General features: G+C 33.2%; 4 protein-coding genes across 4 annotated transcripts; 2 read left to right on the top strand and 2 right to left on the bottom strand.

The window, feature by feature from the left end:
- Positions 1–1,624: 1,624 nt before the first annotated feature.
- HELRODRAFT_178380 (hypothetical protein) lies at positions 1,625–2,991 on the top strand (the record flags this gene model as incomplete). The annotated part of the gene is made up of 2 exons (XM_009026486.1): positions 1,625–1,910; positions 2,051–2,991. The coding sequence occupies 2 exons, from the start codon at positions 1,625–1,627 to the stop codon at positions 2,989–2,991; spliced, it is 1,227 nt and encodes a 408-aa protein (XP_009024734.1).
- Positions 2,992–3,405: 414 nt separating this feature from the next.
- Positions 3,406–8,144, top strand: HELRODRAFT_193321 (hypothetical protein; the record flags this gene model as incomplete). Its single annotated transcript, XM_009026485.1, has 8 exons — positions 3,406–3,528; positions 3,614–4,245; positions 5,476–5,549; positions 6,051–6,218; positions 6,477–6,643; positions 7,318–7,556; positions 7,736–7,819; positions 8,058–8,144. The coding sequence occupies exons 2-8, from the start codon at positions 4,141–4,143 to the stop codon at positions 8,142–8,144; spliced, it is 924 nt and encodes a 307-aa protein (XP_009024733.1). The 5' UTR covers positions 3,406–3,528; positions 3,614–4,140.
- Positions 8,145–9,712: 1,568 nt separating this feature from the next.
- HELRODRAFT_178378 (hypothetical protein) lies at positions 9,713–10,746 on the bottom strand (the record flags this gene model as incomplete). Its single annotated transcript, XM_009026484.1, has 3 exons — positions 9,713–9,859; positions 10,159–10,424; positions 10,659–10,746. The coding sequence occupies 3 exons, from the start codon at positions 10,744–10,746 to the stop codon at positions 9,713–9,715; spliced, it is 501 nt and encodes a 166-aa protein (XP_009024732.1).
- Positions 10,747–10,902: 156 nt separating this feature from the next.
- On the bottom strand, positions 10,903–12,287 carry HELRODRAFT_178377 (hypothetical protein; the record flags this gene model as incomplete). The annotated part of the gene is made up of 3 exons (XM_009026483.1): positions 10,903–11,131; positions 11,496–11,549; positions 12,232–12,287. 3 exons carry the CDS (start codon positions 12,285–12,287, stop codon positions 10,903–10,905), a joined length of 339 nt encoding a protein of 112 aa, XP_009024731.1.
- Between the last annotated feature and the right edge of the window lie 1,464 nt (positions 12,288–13,751).

The following is a 13,751-nucleotide window of genomic DNA, read 5'->3' as shown; positions in this document are numbered from 1 at the left end:
TATACATATAAAATAAAGGGATTGTGAGAATGATCAGATGTTATATTTAGGAAAATAATATTAACTCTCATCATAATGCTTTCAGCCAGAGAATCGAAGTTTGATGTCTTTTTGGTGTTTTTTTTAATTTTGTATGTTTTGGCGAAAACACTAAACCTATTTATAGATATTTAGCGTTAAGCTAAGATTTATCAGGGTTTAATTTAGCTTTCTTTAGATTATTTTTTGAAAGAATAAGATGGACGTTATTTGCGGCTGTTCATGGAGAGGCTCTTGTTCTTGAAAAGTTGAAAAAATAATTCTTTAATAACTTGAAGGGGAGAGAGTGAAAGAGATGAGAAAAAGTGAGAAAGACAATGTTGGGGTGGGTGAGTGCTCTGCGCTAGAATAAGACAAGGATTGCACAGACAATGGAAACTTCATTCTAAGTTACCGTCTTCATCATTATTGCTGTAACCAATTTCACCATTAGTTCCGCAATCAAGACTCCAACACTTCAGCAACCTCAAAATAACTGGTAAAAATTGTGAAAAAACGTGAATGAACATGAAATTTATAAATAAATGTTAATGAAATTTCTCGATAAAAATTTAATTTCATATCTAAAAATTCGAACATTGAACGCAAAAACACTCAAAACCACGTGTTCCCAATAACGTGGTCTTATATCATTGGAGTGCTTGCAGTGTGTATGATAATGAGTAACAATGTGATGCAATAATGTATTAATCCGTGCTAAAATCGCTATTTTCTCAAATTTTACCAAGAATTTTTAATGTAAAATTAATTAATTAAATGTTTTGTAAAATTTTCTTGCACTTTATGTCAGAATTTTGATCAGTTTTGCTGGTTTTTTGATAAGATTTTAAGGACTATTTTTCCAATTTAAATGTTGTGCGGTGGCAATCCATAAAAATGTATAAAAGTGAAAAAAATCTATTGACATTTCTTGAATGTCGTCTCCTCCAAGTTTTGTTTTTGTGGTTTTTCTCTGCCTAATTCTTAAAATTCTCGTTTAGAATATAAATGCAGAGCGTCTTTTTAATTAAAATATATGTTGCAATTATTGTTTGATAATTTTTTTTTTTAGATAACATCATTTTTAAGTTAAAATTCACAATGACTTTCACTGAGGTTGATAGCTGTCTCATTCTAAGTAGAAACTTATTTTGTCACTGTAATTTTAATTGTAAATTGAGATCTAACTCTTCCTCTTCTTCTTGTTACAATAACTTAAGATCTAATTGTTAATTTTTTAAATTTAATTTGTTATCACTTTGTAAAAATGATGTCTGGAGGAAGATGCTAAAACTGCGTTGTGTGCTTCACACTTCGCAACCAAACTTAAAATTTACGAAAATGGGGTGAGTTTCTTCTGCATCGTTAGTCTATTTCTTGCTTATTTTAGTTTTTAAAATGTTAAATATTAATTTTAGACTAGTTTAATTGCCAAAATCTGGCTATTGAGTCATTTCTGAATGAATGACTGAACGAATAACAATAAATAAATATAAAACAAACTGTATATTCAGTTGTGTTGTATATTTTGATATATAAATGATAAAATTAGTTTCCTTTATGCTTTTCAGTTTTCCCACAAAAATTATCTCTAAACCTGTCAAATATGGTAAAGCCATCAAATTGGGTCATGAAAGTAAAAAAAGCCTCCCACAGTCTACCACAGGCCAACCTCCTTGGCGACCTTATAGAGCCCAGGTTAGGGTCAGGCAATCTCCACCATAACTTGTTAGACCTTGAGAATTCTTTCTCATTCTCCAATGAAAGTTCTCCATATGAGTCGGAGCTGCACAGCTTTCTAGATGTCCTGAGCTCAGAATTAACACCTGTGCTTCCTGACTTTCACAACAACAGAGTCGAACATGAAGATTTTCTTGGGTTCAATGAATCAGGTATTTACTTTCATACATAAATTATGCTAATTATACATTTATGGTAATAACAACAGTATTTATAAGGATTGTTATAATGAACTTTCTTGATTGTTTTACTATTTTGTGTATTTAGTTATTTTTATACATTAATTCACCAGGAACGATAGATAACAAGCTCTTGGAAGATTGGACTGGGATAGTCCAACAATCCAACCTAATTGATTCGGCATTAACTTTAGAAAATTCCATGAGCTTCTATCAAGATGATGAAAATGATGTCATTGATGTCGTGACTGTTGAAGAAACTGTCAATCAAGAAGAAGCCGGCCTACCACCATTTGATCCTCAACCTCCTAATCAACATCCTCCTTCTCTTCCTCATCATCATGAAGATCCAGGACTACAGGAAGAGGAATCATATGATTATGGCGATGTACATAATTTTCCTATACCATCTCCTCTATCTACTGAGATGAATCAGGCCATTCAAGATGAAGGCAATCATTATGGTTACTACAATAATGATGCTGATGATGTAGTAGTGGAGGAAGAAGAGGATGTTGAGGATTTTTATCCTCCATTTGATGAGGTCAGGTCAGAGGTTATTCAAAATTCAAAAGTGAAAAGTAAGAAAAGAAACTTTCCCCAATCTCATGTTGGACCTCTCTCTGATGATGACAGTGATGAAGATGGCGATAATGATGATGATGATGAAAATGATGATGAAGACGACGACGACTACAAACACAACTCAAGTTATACTAAGAAGAAGAGGAGAAGAAAATTCCTGAAAAGGACAACTTCCAAGAAAGGAAAAAAGAATATTAAAAGACATTCGGACCTAGATGACTATGGTGATGACAATAACAACAGTAGCGGTAGTGGCGGTAGCTACATGTCAAAACGCAAGAGAGAGCAGAACAAAAGGGCTGCCACAAAGTATAGAAACAAGAAAAAAATGGAAGAACTAGAGAATGTGGAAAGATTAGAGAAATTGTTAGATAGAAATAGAGAGCTGAAAGATATTGTGAAGAGTAGAGAGCATGAAGTTAATGTCATGAAGCGTCTATTGATGGACGTTTTAAATAAGAAAAAATGAATTTATGACTTTTTTTAAAAAATTTTTAAATGCTGTTTCATATGTGCGTATGTTTAAGTGCGTTGAAAATGTTTGTATACATTTTTATTTCGTAATTAGATTGTTTTTTGATGGTAAAGCTTTTCAATTGAATTTTCTCATTTCTAGTTTTGTATATATTAGATTTTTACTTTGCATTCATTAGAAAAAAGACTGGATGTATGTTTGTATATATATATATTTATATATATATATATAAAGTATATATATATACTTTGAAAAAGTCTTTTTTCATTGTTTAGATATAGTATTTGATGAAGATTTGATATTGAAAATTATAAATTTGCTTCGTTTTAACTTAGTGGAGTTCGGTGGTTCGTGATTTGACGTAATTTATGATTAATTTTTATAGTTTAATTAAATCGCGTGTAATACTTTACATGCAGAAGGAAGTCAGATTAACGTGTATTTCAGGCGGTGTGTAATGTAATTATCGTTAATACCTTATAAGTTGTGTTATTAAATCAATGATTAGGTTTGTCCGTCTATCAGAGAAACTTAATACAATTGCCTTAAACTTGATAAATATATATGCTTCGGTAGGTATTTTTGTAAACATCGTGCTGTGACATTTCAGAAAAAATAAATACAATTGCCTGAAACTTAATAGATACATATGCTTCGTTGGGTATTTTTGTAAACATCGTGCTGTATGTAACATTTCAGAAAATTTTTTCAAATAGGAGTCTTCACAATTTTTACGACTTAATCAATGGTTGTACAGTTTGTTTTTGGTATTTAAGAGCTGTTCTGCAATTGTAAGGGTATTTTTGTGTAATGTGGGTGGTACTGCTGACATATATATATATATATCTATGTATATATATATATATATATCTATGACTGGTGACCAACAATAGATTTTAAAATTTTATTATTTTCTCGCGTGGGTTATTTGCTATCGCCGTTTCATTTCAAATAAAATCCAATTTAACATTATGAGAATATTTAAAAAAAATTATAAATTAAAATTTTAAATAATATAAATAACTTTTCAAGGGAATCAAATTGCAAAATATTTTTCAAATTAAAAAATCACCCTAAACTATAAGATGGAATTTATTTATAGTGGCAAACAATTGGCCAGCCATCCAGATCCTTCCGATCGTGATGACAGGTTGGGGCAATCGTTTGATTGACACGGGCAGCCGCTCAGTTACGACGTTGCTCGAGAACCATCTGATTTCTGTCGGATCTCCAAAATGTTGGGTGGGGGTAGGAAGGCACCGCAAACATGCGAGATTGTAGGTGCGTATTGACGTGTTTCTTAGGGGATGCGTAGACGGATGCACAAAATTAACTAGAGTGTATAGGTTTTCCTATCTGATTTGGTTTTGTGGGTACCCGCATAACTAACCGTGGTCGTGGATGTGCTATATGTTGATGTATACATTTGTGTATTAGCATGTATTTTCGTATATATATGCGTATATTTTGCTCGTGCGTATTGTATTAAAACGTCCGTGTGTATATGCGTGTGTGAACGTGCGTTTGTATGTGTGTGTGTGGTGTTTGTGTGTTTGTGCTTGTTTGTATGCACTATGTGTGTGTGTGTGTGTGTGTGTGTGTGTGTGTGTGTGTGTGTGTGTGTGTGTGTGTGTGTGTGTGTGTGTGTGTGTGTGTGTGTGATTATTCGTGTGTGTGTATGCACTGTGTTGTTTAGTGTGTATTGATTACTGTGTATAAATTTTGTGTGTATTAACACTGTGTGTGAATTTCACAATAATAATAATAATAATAATGACAACAATAATAAATAATATTCATAACATTAATAAAGTTTAGCGCCAAAAAAAGAGGGATTAGTTTTGTGTAACATTCATTTGTACATGAATAACCTGGAGCTATATATATATATATATATATATAATATATATATATATATAATATATATATAATATATATATATATATATAGTAATAATATATATATATTAATTAATTAACACCATTAAGTTTAATTGAATGTAAATATTTATTAAATCAAAAAATAAATTATTGAAATATTATTATTATATTTGAAAAGAGTTTTGTCCATTTCTGTCGGAATAATTAAATTAAATTAATTATTTGTATGTAAATTATTAATTAAGCAATAGACGAACAAATAAGGGAACGAACGAACGAATAGACAAAGTAATTAGTCATCCGATTAACAAATTAATTATCTAATTAATTTAGTCATCCGATAAACAAATTAATTATTTAATTAATTTAGTCATCCAATTAACAAATTAATTATCTAATTAATTTAGTCATCCAATTAACAAATTAATTATCTAATTAATTTAGTCATCCGATAAACAAATTAATTATCTAATTAATTTAGTCATTCAATTAACAAATTAATTATCTAATTAATTAAGAACAAAGTAAAGATGAAGAGATATTCACCGATGGGAAGAAGAAATAGGAATAGGTTGAATTTTTTCCAATTCATCCAAAGCCCGTGGACTTGGATAGTGCTATCAATCGCGCTGTCGTTCATTGCTGTCATTTTGGTAGCTGCGTCATATTCTGGTAAGTGTGCGTGTGTGTGTGCGTGTGTGTGTTTGTCTCGCTATCTGTGTGTATGTGTGTCTATCTGTCTATCTCTCTCTTTTTCTCTCTGTGTGTGTATGTTTGTGTGTGTGTGTTTGTCTCGCTATCTGTCTGGCTATGTGTATGTGTATCTATCTTTCTTTCTCTTTCTACTCTCTATCTCTCTCTCTTTCTCTCCACTCTCTGTCTCTCTCTCTTTCTGTGTGTGTGTGTGTGTGTGTGTGTGTGTGTGTGTGTGTGTAGCTTTGTCTTCTATTGCTGAAATCTTAATCGCTGCTGTGTGTGTGTTTGTGTGTGTGTTTGCGTGTATATGTATGTTATTATTTGTATGTTTTTGTCGTTTTACGTGCAGACGTATTCAGCGTTTTGTTTATGTTGTCCCATAATTATAAATCAACTTCCCAGGTGTTTGAAATTTTTTTTCTAAAATTTCACATTTTGTTAGCTTCGTTTAACGATAACATTGTTACTATAATGCAGCAGCAACACCAAAGAACGCAACAACAACAACAACTGCAATGAATTCAGCAACAACGACAACGAACCCAACAACAACAAAGAACCCAACAACAACAAAGAACCCAACAACAGCAGCAAAAAACACAACAACAACAGCAAAGAATCCAACAGCAGCAACAACAACAACTGGTAAAACAACAACAGCAAAATTGAGCACAGTAACGTTGAGACCGTCTACAGACCTAGGTGCAACTACTGCTGCCGCAACCGTTGCAAAGACATCAAATATAATTGTATCGAGTATTACTACCGCAACTGCAACAAACGTTGTCTCAAAGGCTCCGACAGCAACATCGATTGTATCAGAAACAGCAAATTCCACTGCTACAACGGCGAATTCTGCAGCTACAACAGCAAACACTGAAGCTACAACAACGAATTCTGCAGCTACAGCGGCAAACACCTCAGCCACAGCAACAAATACCGCTACATTAACGATTGCATCAAATACCGCAACAACAACAACAACAACAACAACAGCAAATACACCAACAACGCTAATAACAGCAACGGCTTTTTCTCCGACGACTATCTTAACTACTTTAGTCGCAACCGTATCATTATCATTGTCGTCGTCGTCATCATCGCTACTATCAACGCCACAACAGCCAGTGTCAGCATCATCATCAGTAATAGCAACGTCTACGTCATCGTCTTCGTCGTCATCATCGTCATCAGGAGTAACAACTTCATCGTCAGCAGCAACAGCAGCAACTACAACATCGTCATCATCATCGTCATCATCATCGTCATTGGCAGTAACAACATCATCATCATCATCTATAATAGCAACAGCAACAACAATAATAAACGGTAATTTTACGATAACATCACCAACTACACCCCAGTCGGCAATGACGTCATCAATAACAACAACGTCATCAACAATAATAACGACAACATCAACAGCAGCAGCAACAACAACAACGTCAAATAAAACAACAATGTTAACGACTACGTTATCGGTGTTAAACGGTAAGAGAGTTTAAATACATAAATTTATACTTTTGTTATCATCATCATCATCATCACCACCATCATCATCATCATCTTCATCATCTTCATCATCATCATCTTCATCATCATCATCATCTTCTTATTCATCATTAATCTTATTCTTTTCATTATTCTTTTATTTTATTTTATAATTATAATAATTTCAACATTTTATTCCTTTTTTGTATTTAATATTTTGTCATTTAAATTTTTCATATTTTCATCTTCATAGGATCATGCTCACTGGACGCAACTTCGCTGTACTCAGTTCACATCGTCCCGGGTTCGAATGCGTCTCCTCCCTACGTAATCCCACCCGATACTAATCCGTCCCTAAACATCACCAACACTACCATCGTAGCTAATTTACTAGCGCTTGATTTCGCAGTTGAAAATGTGAAAAATATGACCATCAAGCTCTCGAACACTGATGTCTTTTTGCTGGAAACAATGGCTGTATTCAATGACCAAGTTTGTGGCTGAGATTTTTACAAAATCACACACACGTATACACACACGTACACACACACAACACACATGTACAGCACACACGTACACACAAGCACACACTCTACACATCAATTATTATTAATAAACTAACTAATTAATGCTTAAGATAACTTTTAATCACATCTCCCCTAACATTCTAGAACAAGACGGCCAGATATTTCAACAGGAATACTAACATCACCTTCAACAAAATCCAAATCCAATTCAATCCCATTAACTCGACCGTCAGCGTCATCCTTAATTTGCTTAGGATAATCATTTGCCCGACTCCATCATAACAACGAAAATTAATCATCATTCACATCTTGATCTCATTAATATGCATACTTTGATCTCATTTATATTCATGATTTGACCTAATTATTATTAATGTTTTGACCTAATTAGTACGATTAATCGATACTGTATATATGTGTAGTTAAAAACACGTACGTATATGCTAAATGTACCCAACTTACTCAGCAAAGACACATGTACTTAAGTTACCTAGCAAGCAAGTACAGATGCACTGAAGGAGTTGCCCGGCAAGTGCAGACGTACTTAAACTGACTTGCGATTACCATTATACAAGCGAGTGTGCGTATATCCATTTTGCAACATAAAAAATCATTTTAAAGTAACAAAAATTCTTCTGGAGTTCGTTTTAGCTACACTTTCTTTGTTTTTTATTGACTTATTCTCCGTACCAAAATGAAAAAAATGTATGACTGTACTACGTATATACTAACTACACTAGCTAAGATGTCGCAAAATTAATTTCGATAAAATTTTTTCAAGTATTTTCACATGTTTTTATGGCTATTGGATGTAAGATACTGAGTTTTGGATACTGGATATTGGATACTTGATTTTGGATACTTGGTTTTGGATACTTGGTCTTGGGTACTTGGTCTTGGATACTTGGTCTTGGATACTTGGTCTTGGATACTTGGTCTTGGATATATGGTTTTGGATACTTGGATATTGAATATTGGATATTCATTTAAGTATTGGATATAGCATACATACATCCATACATGTATTCACCTGTTTATGTGCATATATGTATTTTACACGGACATTTTTAAAATTTGTGTGTTTTCTCAAAAAAATGTTTTAATACAAAAAATTTGTCTCGTTCAGTTGTCCTAACTTATACACGCAAACGAACACACAGACACACAAACAAACACACACAAACACTTACGCACAAACACACAAACAAACAAAAACAAACAAATTCACACGAATTTTACCGTTATTTCGGTATTTAAATATTATAAAATCCACATTTTTAAGATATTTTACAGCGAGTTCCCAGATAACACCATCATCATTATTATTATTATTATTTATTTATCCTCTTTTTCTAAAGTCTTAGAAGTATCAAGAAAAGCAACAAACAAACCCACACACACACAAACACAGAGAGACACACACACACACAAACACAAACAAACACAGAGACACACGCACACACAAACACACACAAACAAACACACAAACATTTATACACTAACACAAACGAATCTACGCATTGCACACACACACACACACACACGCACGCACACACACACGCACACATATATACATATATTGCACATGTGATATGAGGAGATTTCTTTGCACTACGATGGTAGAATCAGTTAGCACAAACATTAGACCATTCTCATTGAGAGAGACATATTATTTTGAAATAAAATTTTTTATTAGTCATCCCGAAATAAATTTTTCAACCAAAAAAAGATAAAATTTAATGTTATAACATCAAAAATAACATTCATATTAATTTAAGTTATCCAAAAAAAGAATCTCAAACCAAATAAAAATTAAAATAAAGTTAAATAATACATTCACTCACTGTTAATGATTCCTTCAAAAATAATCTTCAAACTAAATTAAAATACATTGATGTTAATATGAATGAAACAGATGAGTAGCTAAAATTGTAGTTATGGCAAGGGCTAACCGCAACAACAACACCAACAAAACAATACAAGCAGCAGCAGCAGCAGCAGCAGCAACAACAACAACAACATGTCCAGGTCTAAACACGACACCAACAGCAACAACTGCAACATCTTCCGGCGACCACTACTCTTTATTACTACATTACCTCCGTCTCATATGGATAGAACTCAGAAAACTGGACGGACAGATGTTAGACAAGTGAGAATTTTTAGTTTGTCGACAATGACTTGACTTCCAACTGTAACAAGTTTGAACAGTATGTCTACATTGTTGAAAGAAAAATTGCCATTTGAAATGTAAACGGCCGATTTTGTCTGGTGAAATAAATTTGTGTAAATTTTTATTGAAATTAATTTTAGGTTGTCAAGTTTTAAAAAAAATTATGTTGCGTTTATTTATTGTGCACGCGTTTCAACCCAATCATATGCAATGATACATGTTAGCGTAGAATGTAGGCAGCGTATGTTTGAAAGCCTTTTGACATTTCGATACACTCAACTTTAATTTTTTGCCTCATGATCATCGAATAATTTTTCAAAAATTATTCTTATCGGTAAAAAAAAAGTTAACTCTACACAGAAATCTCTCATCAAACAAGAAATAAAAGACGAACGTTGTCGTTGAAGGCGGCATATAGATCGCTGGATTGAAAGGTGATGTCGACTCCCATAGCCAGTACCATTGTTATGTTTGCCGCGTTGGATACAGCGAACTCCAACTGAACTAAATCCACGGTGTGTGTGGCGTTTGAAAAATGTAATAAAATCATCTCCGAGGTCGGAGTTTCGGGGTCCAGAACAAAAGGTTGGCTAGAAAGAGTGTTGGATTGGTAATCGGTGAACTCGTAAAATTGAGTCACATCTGTCAGTGGGCAGGCAGCTATGGGTAAAATTTAATTAATTATCAATAATAATTATATGATAAATAATATAATAAATTTATATCTTAATAATTAATTAATTAATTATGACCAATTATAATTATTTATTATTACAAATCGCGTTTATGCCGGTTCAATTTCTGTTAAATTTTTCCCAGGTTCAGAAATATTGAAAAAATTTTCGCTATCGCACGGACTCAAATATTTGTAAGACTTCAAACCCCTTTAAACACTTGTTTCTAGGTTTGTGTGGTTTAATTGTATCTGTGTGTGTTTTTGCTCGTGCTTCTTTGTCTGGCTATCCTTCATCATGATGCACATTTTAAATGGCACTAGACCATTTATAGCTATGGTTAAATGATTAATTAATTGATTGGTTATATTTATAATAAATTACAATATTATTAATTGTATTGTAATATTAATAATTTATTTTGAAAAAAAAATTTATTTCTTGTAAGGAACATTGTTTGCTAACTAGTTGTGGCTACAGTGGTTGCTGTTGATGTTGCTGCTGTTGATGTTGTTGTTGCTGCTGTTGTTGTTGTTGCTACTGATGTTGTTGTTGTTGCTGACGTTGTTGTACCTGATAATGTGGTTGTTTTTGATGATGCTGAGAATGTTGTTGTTGATGTTGTTGTTGTTGAAGTTGTTGTTGTAGATGTTGATGTAGTTGTTGTTGTTTATGCTGAAATTGCTGTTGTTGCTGCCGATGATGTTGATAATATTGATGTTGTTGTTGAAGATGTTGTTATTTTGATGATGATGATGTTGTTGTTGTTGTCAGTGAAGGAGTTATGTTTGCTAAAATTCATTTATTAATGTCAATATTATCTCCTCGTGTGTAAATATCACACTCACTCACTCACTCACTCACTCACTCACTCACTCACTCACTCACTCACTCACTCACTCACTCACTCACTCACTCACTCACTCACTCACTCACTCACTCACTCACTCACTCACTCACTCACTCACTCACTCACTCACTCACTCACTCACTCACTCACTCACTCACTCACTCACTCACTCACTCACTCACTCACTCACTCACACACACAACAAACCTGTCATTGTCGTTGTTAGATTCAATGGAGAGATTGTTGTTTGTATCGAGTGAGCTGTTGGTTAAAAATTTTAATTTTAGATTAACTTGAATTTTGGAAAAATAGAAAATTAATTTAAAATATATAACATTCTATTTCAATGAACATTTTATAATATGAATAGTACAGATTTGCTGCTGCTGCTGCTACTACTGCTACTGCTACTACTTCTGCTGCTCTTGCTTCTACTACTGTTACTTCTATTACTACTGCTACTATGTTGGTTTCTTCAGATGTTTCTATTTATGATCAGGTTTATTACTTTATTTTTAGCAATGATAATAATGTAGTAGCAGTTGTTGTTATTGATGATGATGAAGTGATCGTCGTTGTTGTTGTCATTGATGTTGTTGTTGTTGATGTTGTTGTTGCTGCTGCTAATGTTTTGGAAACTGTTGTCAAAACTCTTTACGTTGTTGTTGTTGTGTTGTTGTGTTTATAGTCTATAAATTAAAGACAGGGAGTAATCGAACAAGGGAGGAGCACAATAAGTACAGCCAAAGACACTGCACTCCTACCGTCTGAGCTACCATGCCAATTTACGGACACAAACACACACACTACACGCACGCACACACGTATTCAGATAAACACACACACAAACGCACACAGACATACGTATATAGAAAAACACACAGACAAACACACACAACACACACACGAGTATATAAACAAACACATAGACAAACACACAGACCCAGACAAACACAGACACAAACACACACACGCAACAAAACATTTCAAGTCATTCATTTTGTTTTGACAAGGCCCAAACACAGTTTGAAATCACACAACGTGATATTTTGTTACATTAATATAATAGAATTAGCTTTAATCTCTCGCGATGATGATGATGAAGAAGAAGACAACGATGATGATGATGATTATTTGTTTCTGTTATAGTTACACGCTATTCATTGTTGTTGTTGTTGTTGTTGTTTTTGGTTTTTGTTGTTGTTGTTGTTGTATATATCGTCATTGTATATATTTTCCTCTCTTAAGCAAGTAAGCAGATAAAAATAAGGTAAGAAATTGATTTGCAAACTGCCTGATCAATGTAAACGCGATAGCATCAAAAACAGCAACAACGACAACAACAACGACAACAACAACATCCTCAACGACGACAACAAACAACATCATCAACAACAACAACGACAACAACAACAGCAACAACATAAACAACAACAGCATCATCAACAGCAACATCGACAACAATATCAACTTTAACAACAACAGCAACAACAACAATATCAACTTCAACAACAACAGCAACTTCAACAACAACAACAGCCACAACATCTTCAACAACATCAACAACAACATTTGCGACATTACTTCAGTCAATCAAATGTCAATCATATTAGTCGGGAGTTTTACACATATGAACACACACATACAACAGACACGCACACGCACACACACACACACACACACAGATAACACAGATATGAGCTAACAGACCGTTTTAAAAGACGTAATAAATATTGAGCGAAAGATAGATTAGATGAATAAGCGAATGAGTGAACGATCGAACGAACGAACGAATGAACGAACGAACAAACGAGCGAACGAATGAATCAATGAACCAATCAAACAAACAAGAAACAAACAATGAATGAATGAATGAATGAATGAATGAATGAATGAATGAATGAATGAATGAATGAATGAATGAATGAATGAATGAATAAATGAATGAATGAATGAATAAATGAATGAATGAATGAATGAATGAATGAATGAATGAATGAATGAATGAATGAATGAATGAATGAATGAATGAATGAATGAATGAACGAAAAAACGACCGAACGAACGAATAAATGAATGAATTAATTAATTATCGAACGAACAAATGAACAGACGAATGAACGAAGGAAAGATTGAATAGAACAAAATTTCAAACTTTTACAAATATATCTTTTGAATCCTATCTCGCTACTAGATGTGTTTGCTTTACTCAGTATGTACTCTTCTTTTCTCACTTTTTTCTCCCATCTCTCTCTCTCTCTCCCTCTCTCTCTTTCATATTTTCCTCTTTTTCTCTCTCTTTCTCTTGATTTGGTTCAGATTTTATTGCATGTTGTCAATCAACAGCACACAACAAAATGTTTGCTTAAAAACTGTCATTTTTATTATTTGTTACTCCTATTATTAATAATATTATTGTTTACCTTTCGAAATCATCCTCCTCATCATCATCATCTTTTCTCC

The sequence above is a fragment of the Helobdella robusta genome (genome assembly GCF_000326865.2).
Source record: "Helobdella robusta unplaced genomic scaffold HELROscaffold_47, whole genome shotgun sequence".
Classification (NCBI taxonomy): Eukaryota; Metazoa; Annelida; class Clitellata; order Rhynchobdellida; family Glossiphoniidae; genus Helobdella; species Helobdella robusta.
This window is presented reverse-complemented; position numbering and strand designations above follow the sequence as displayed.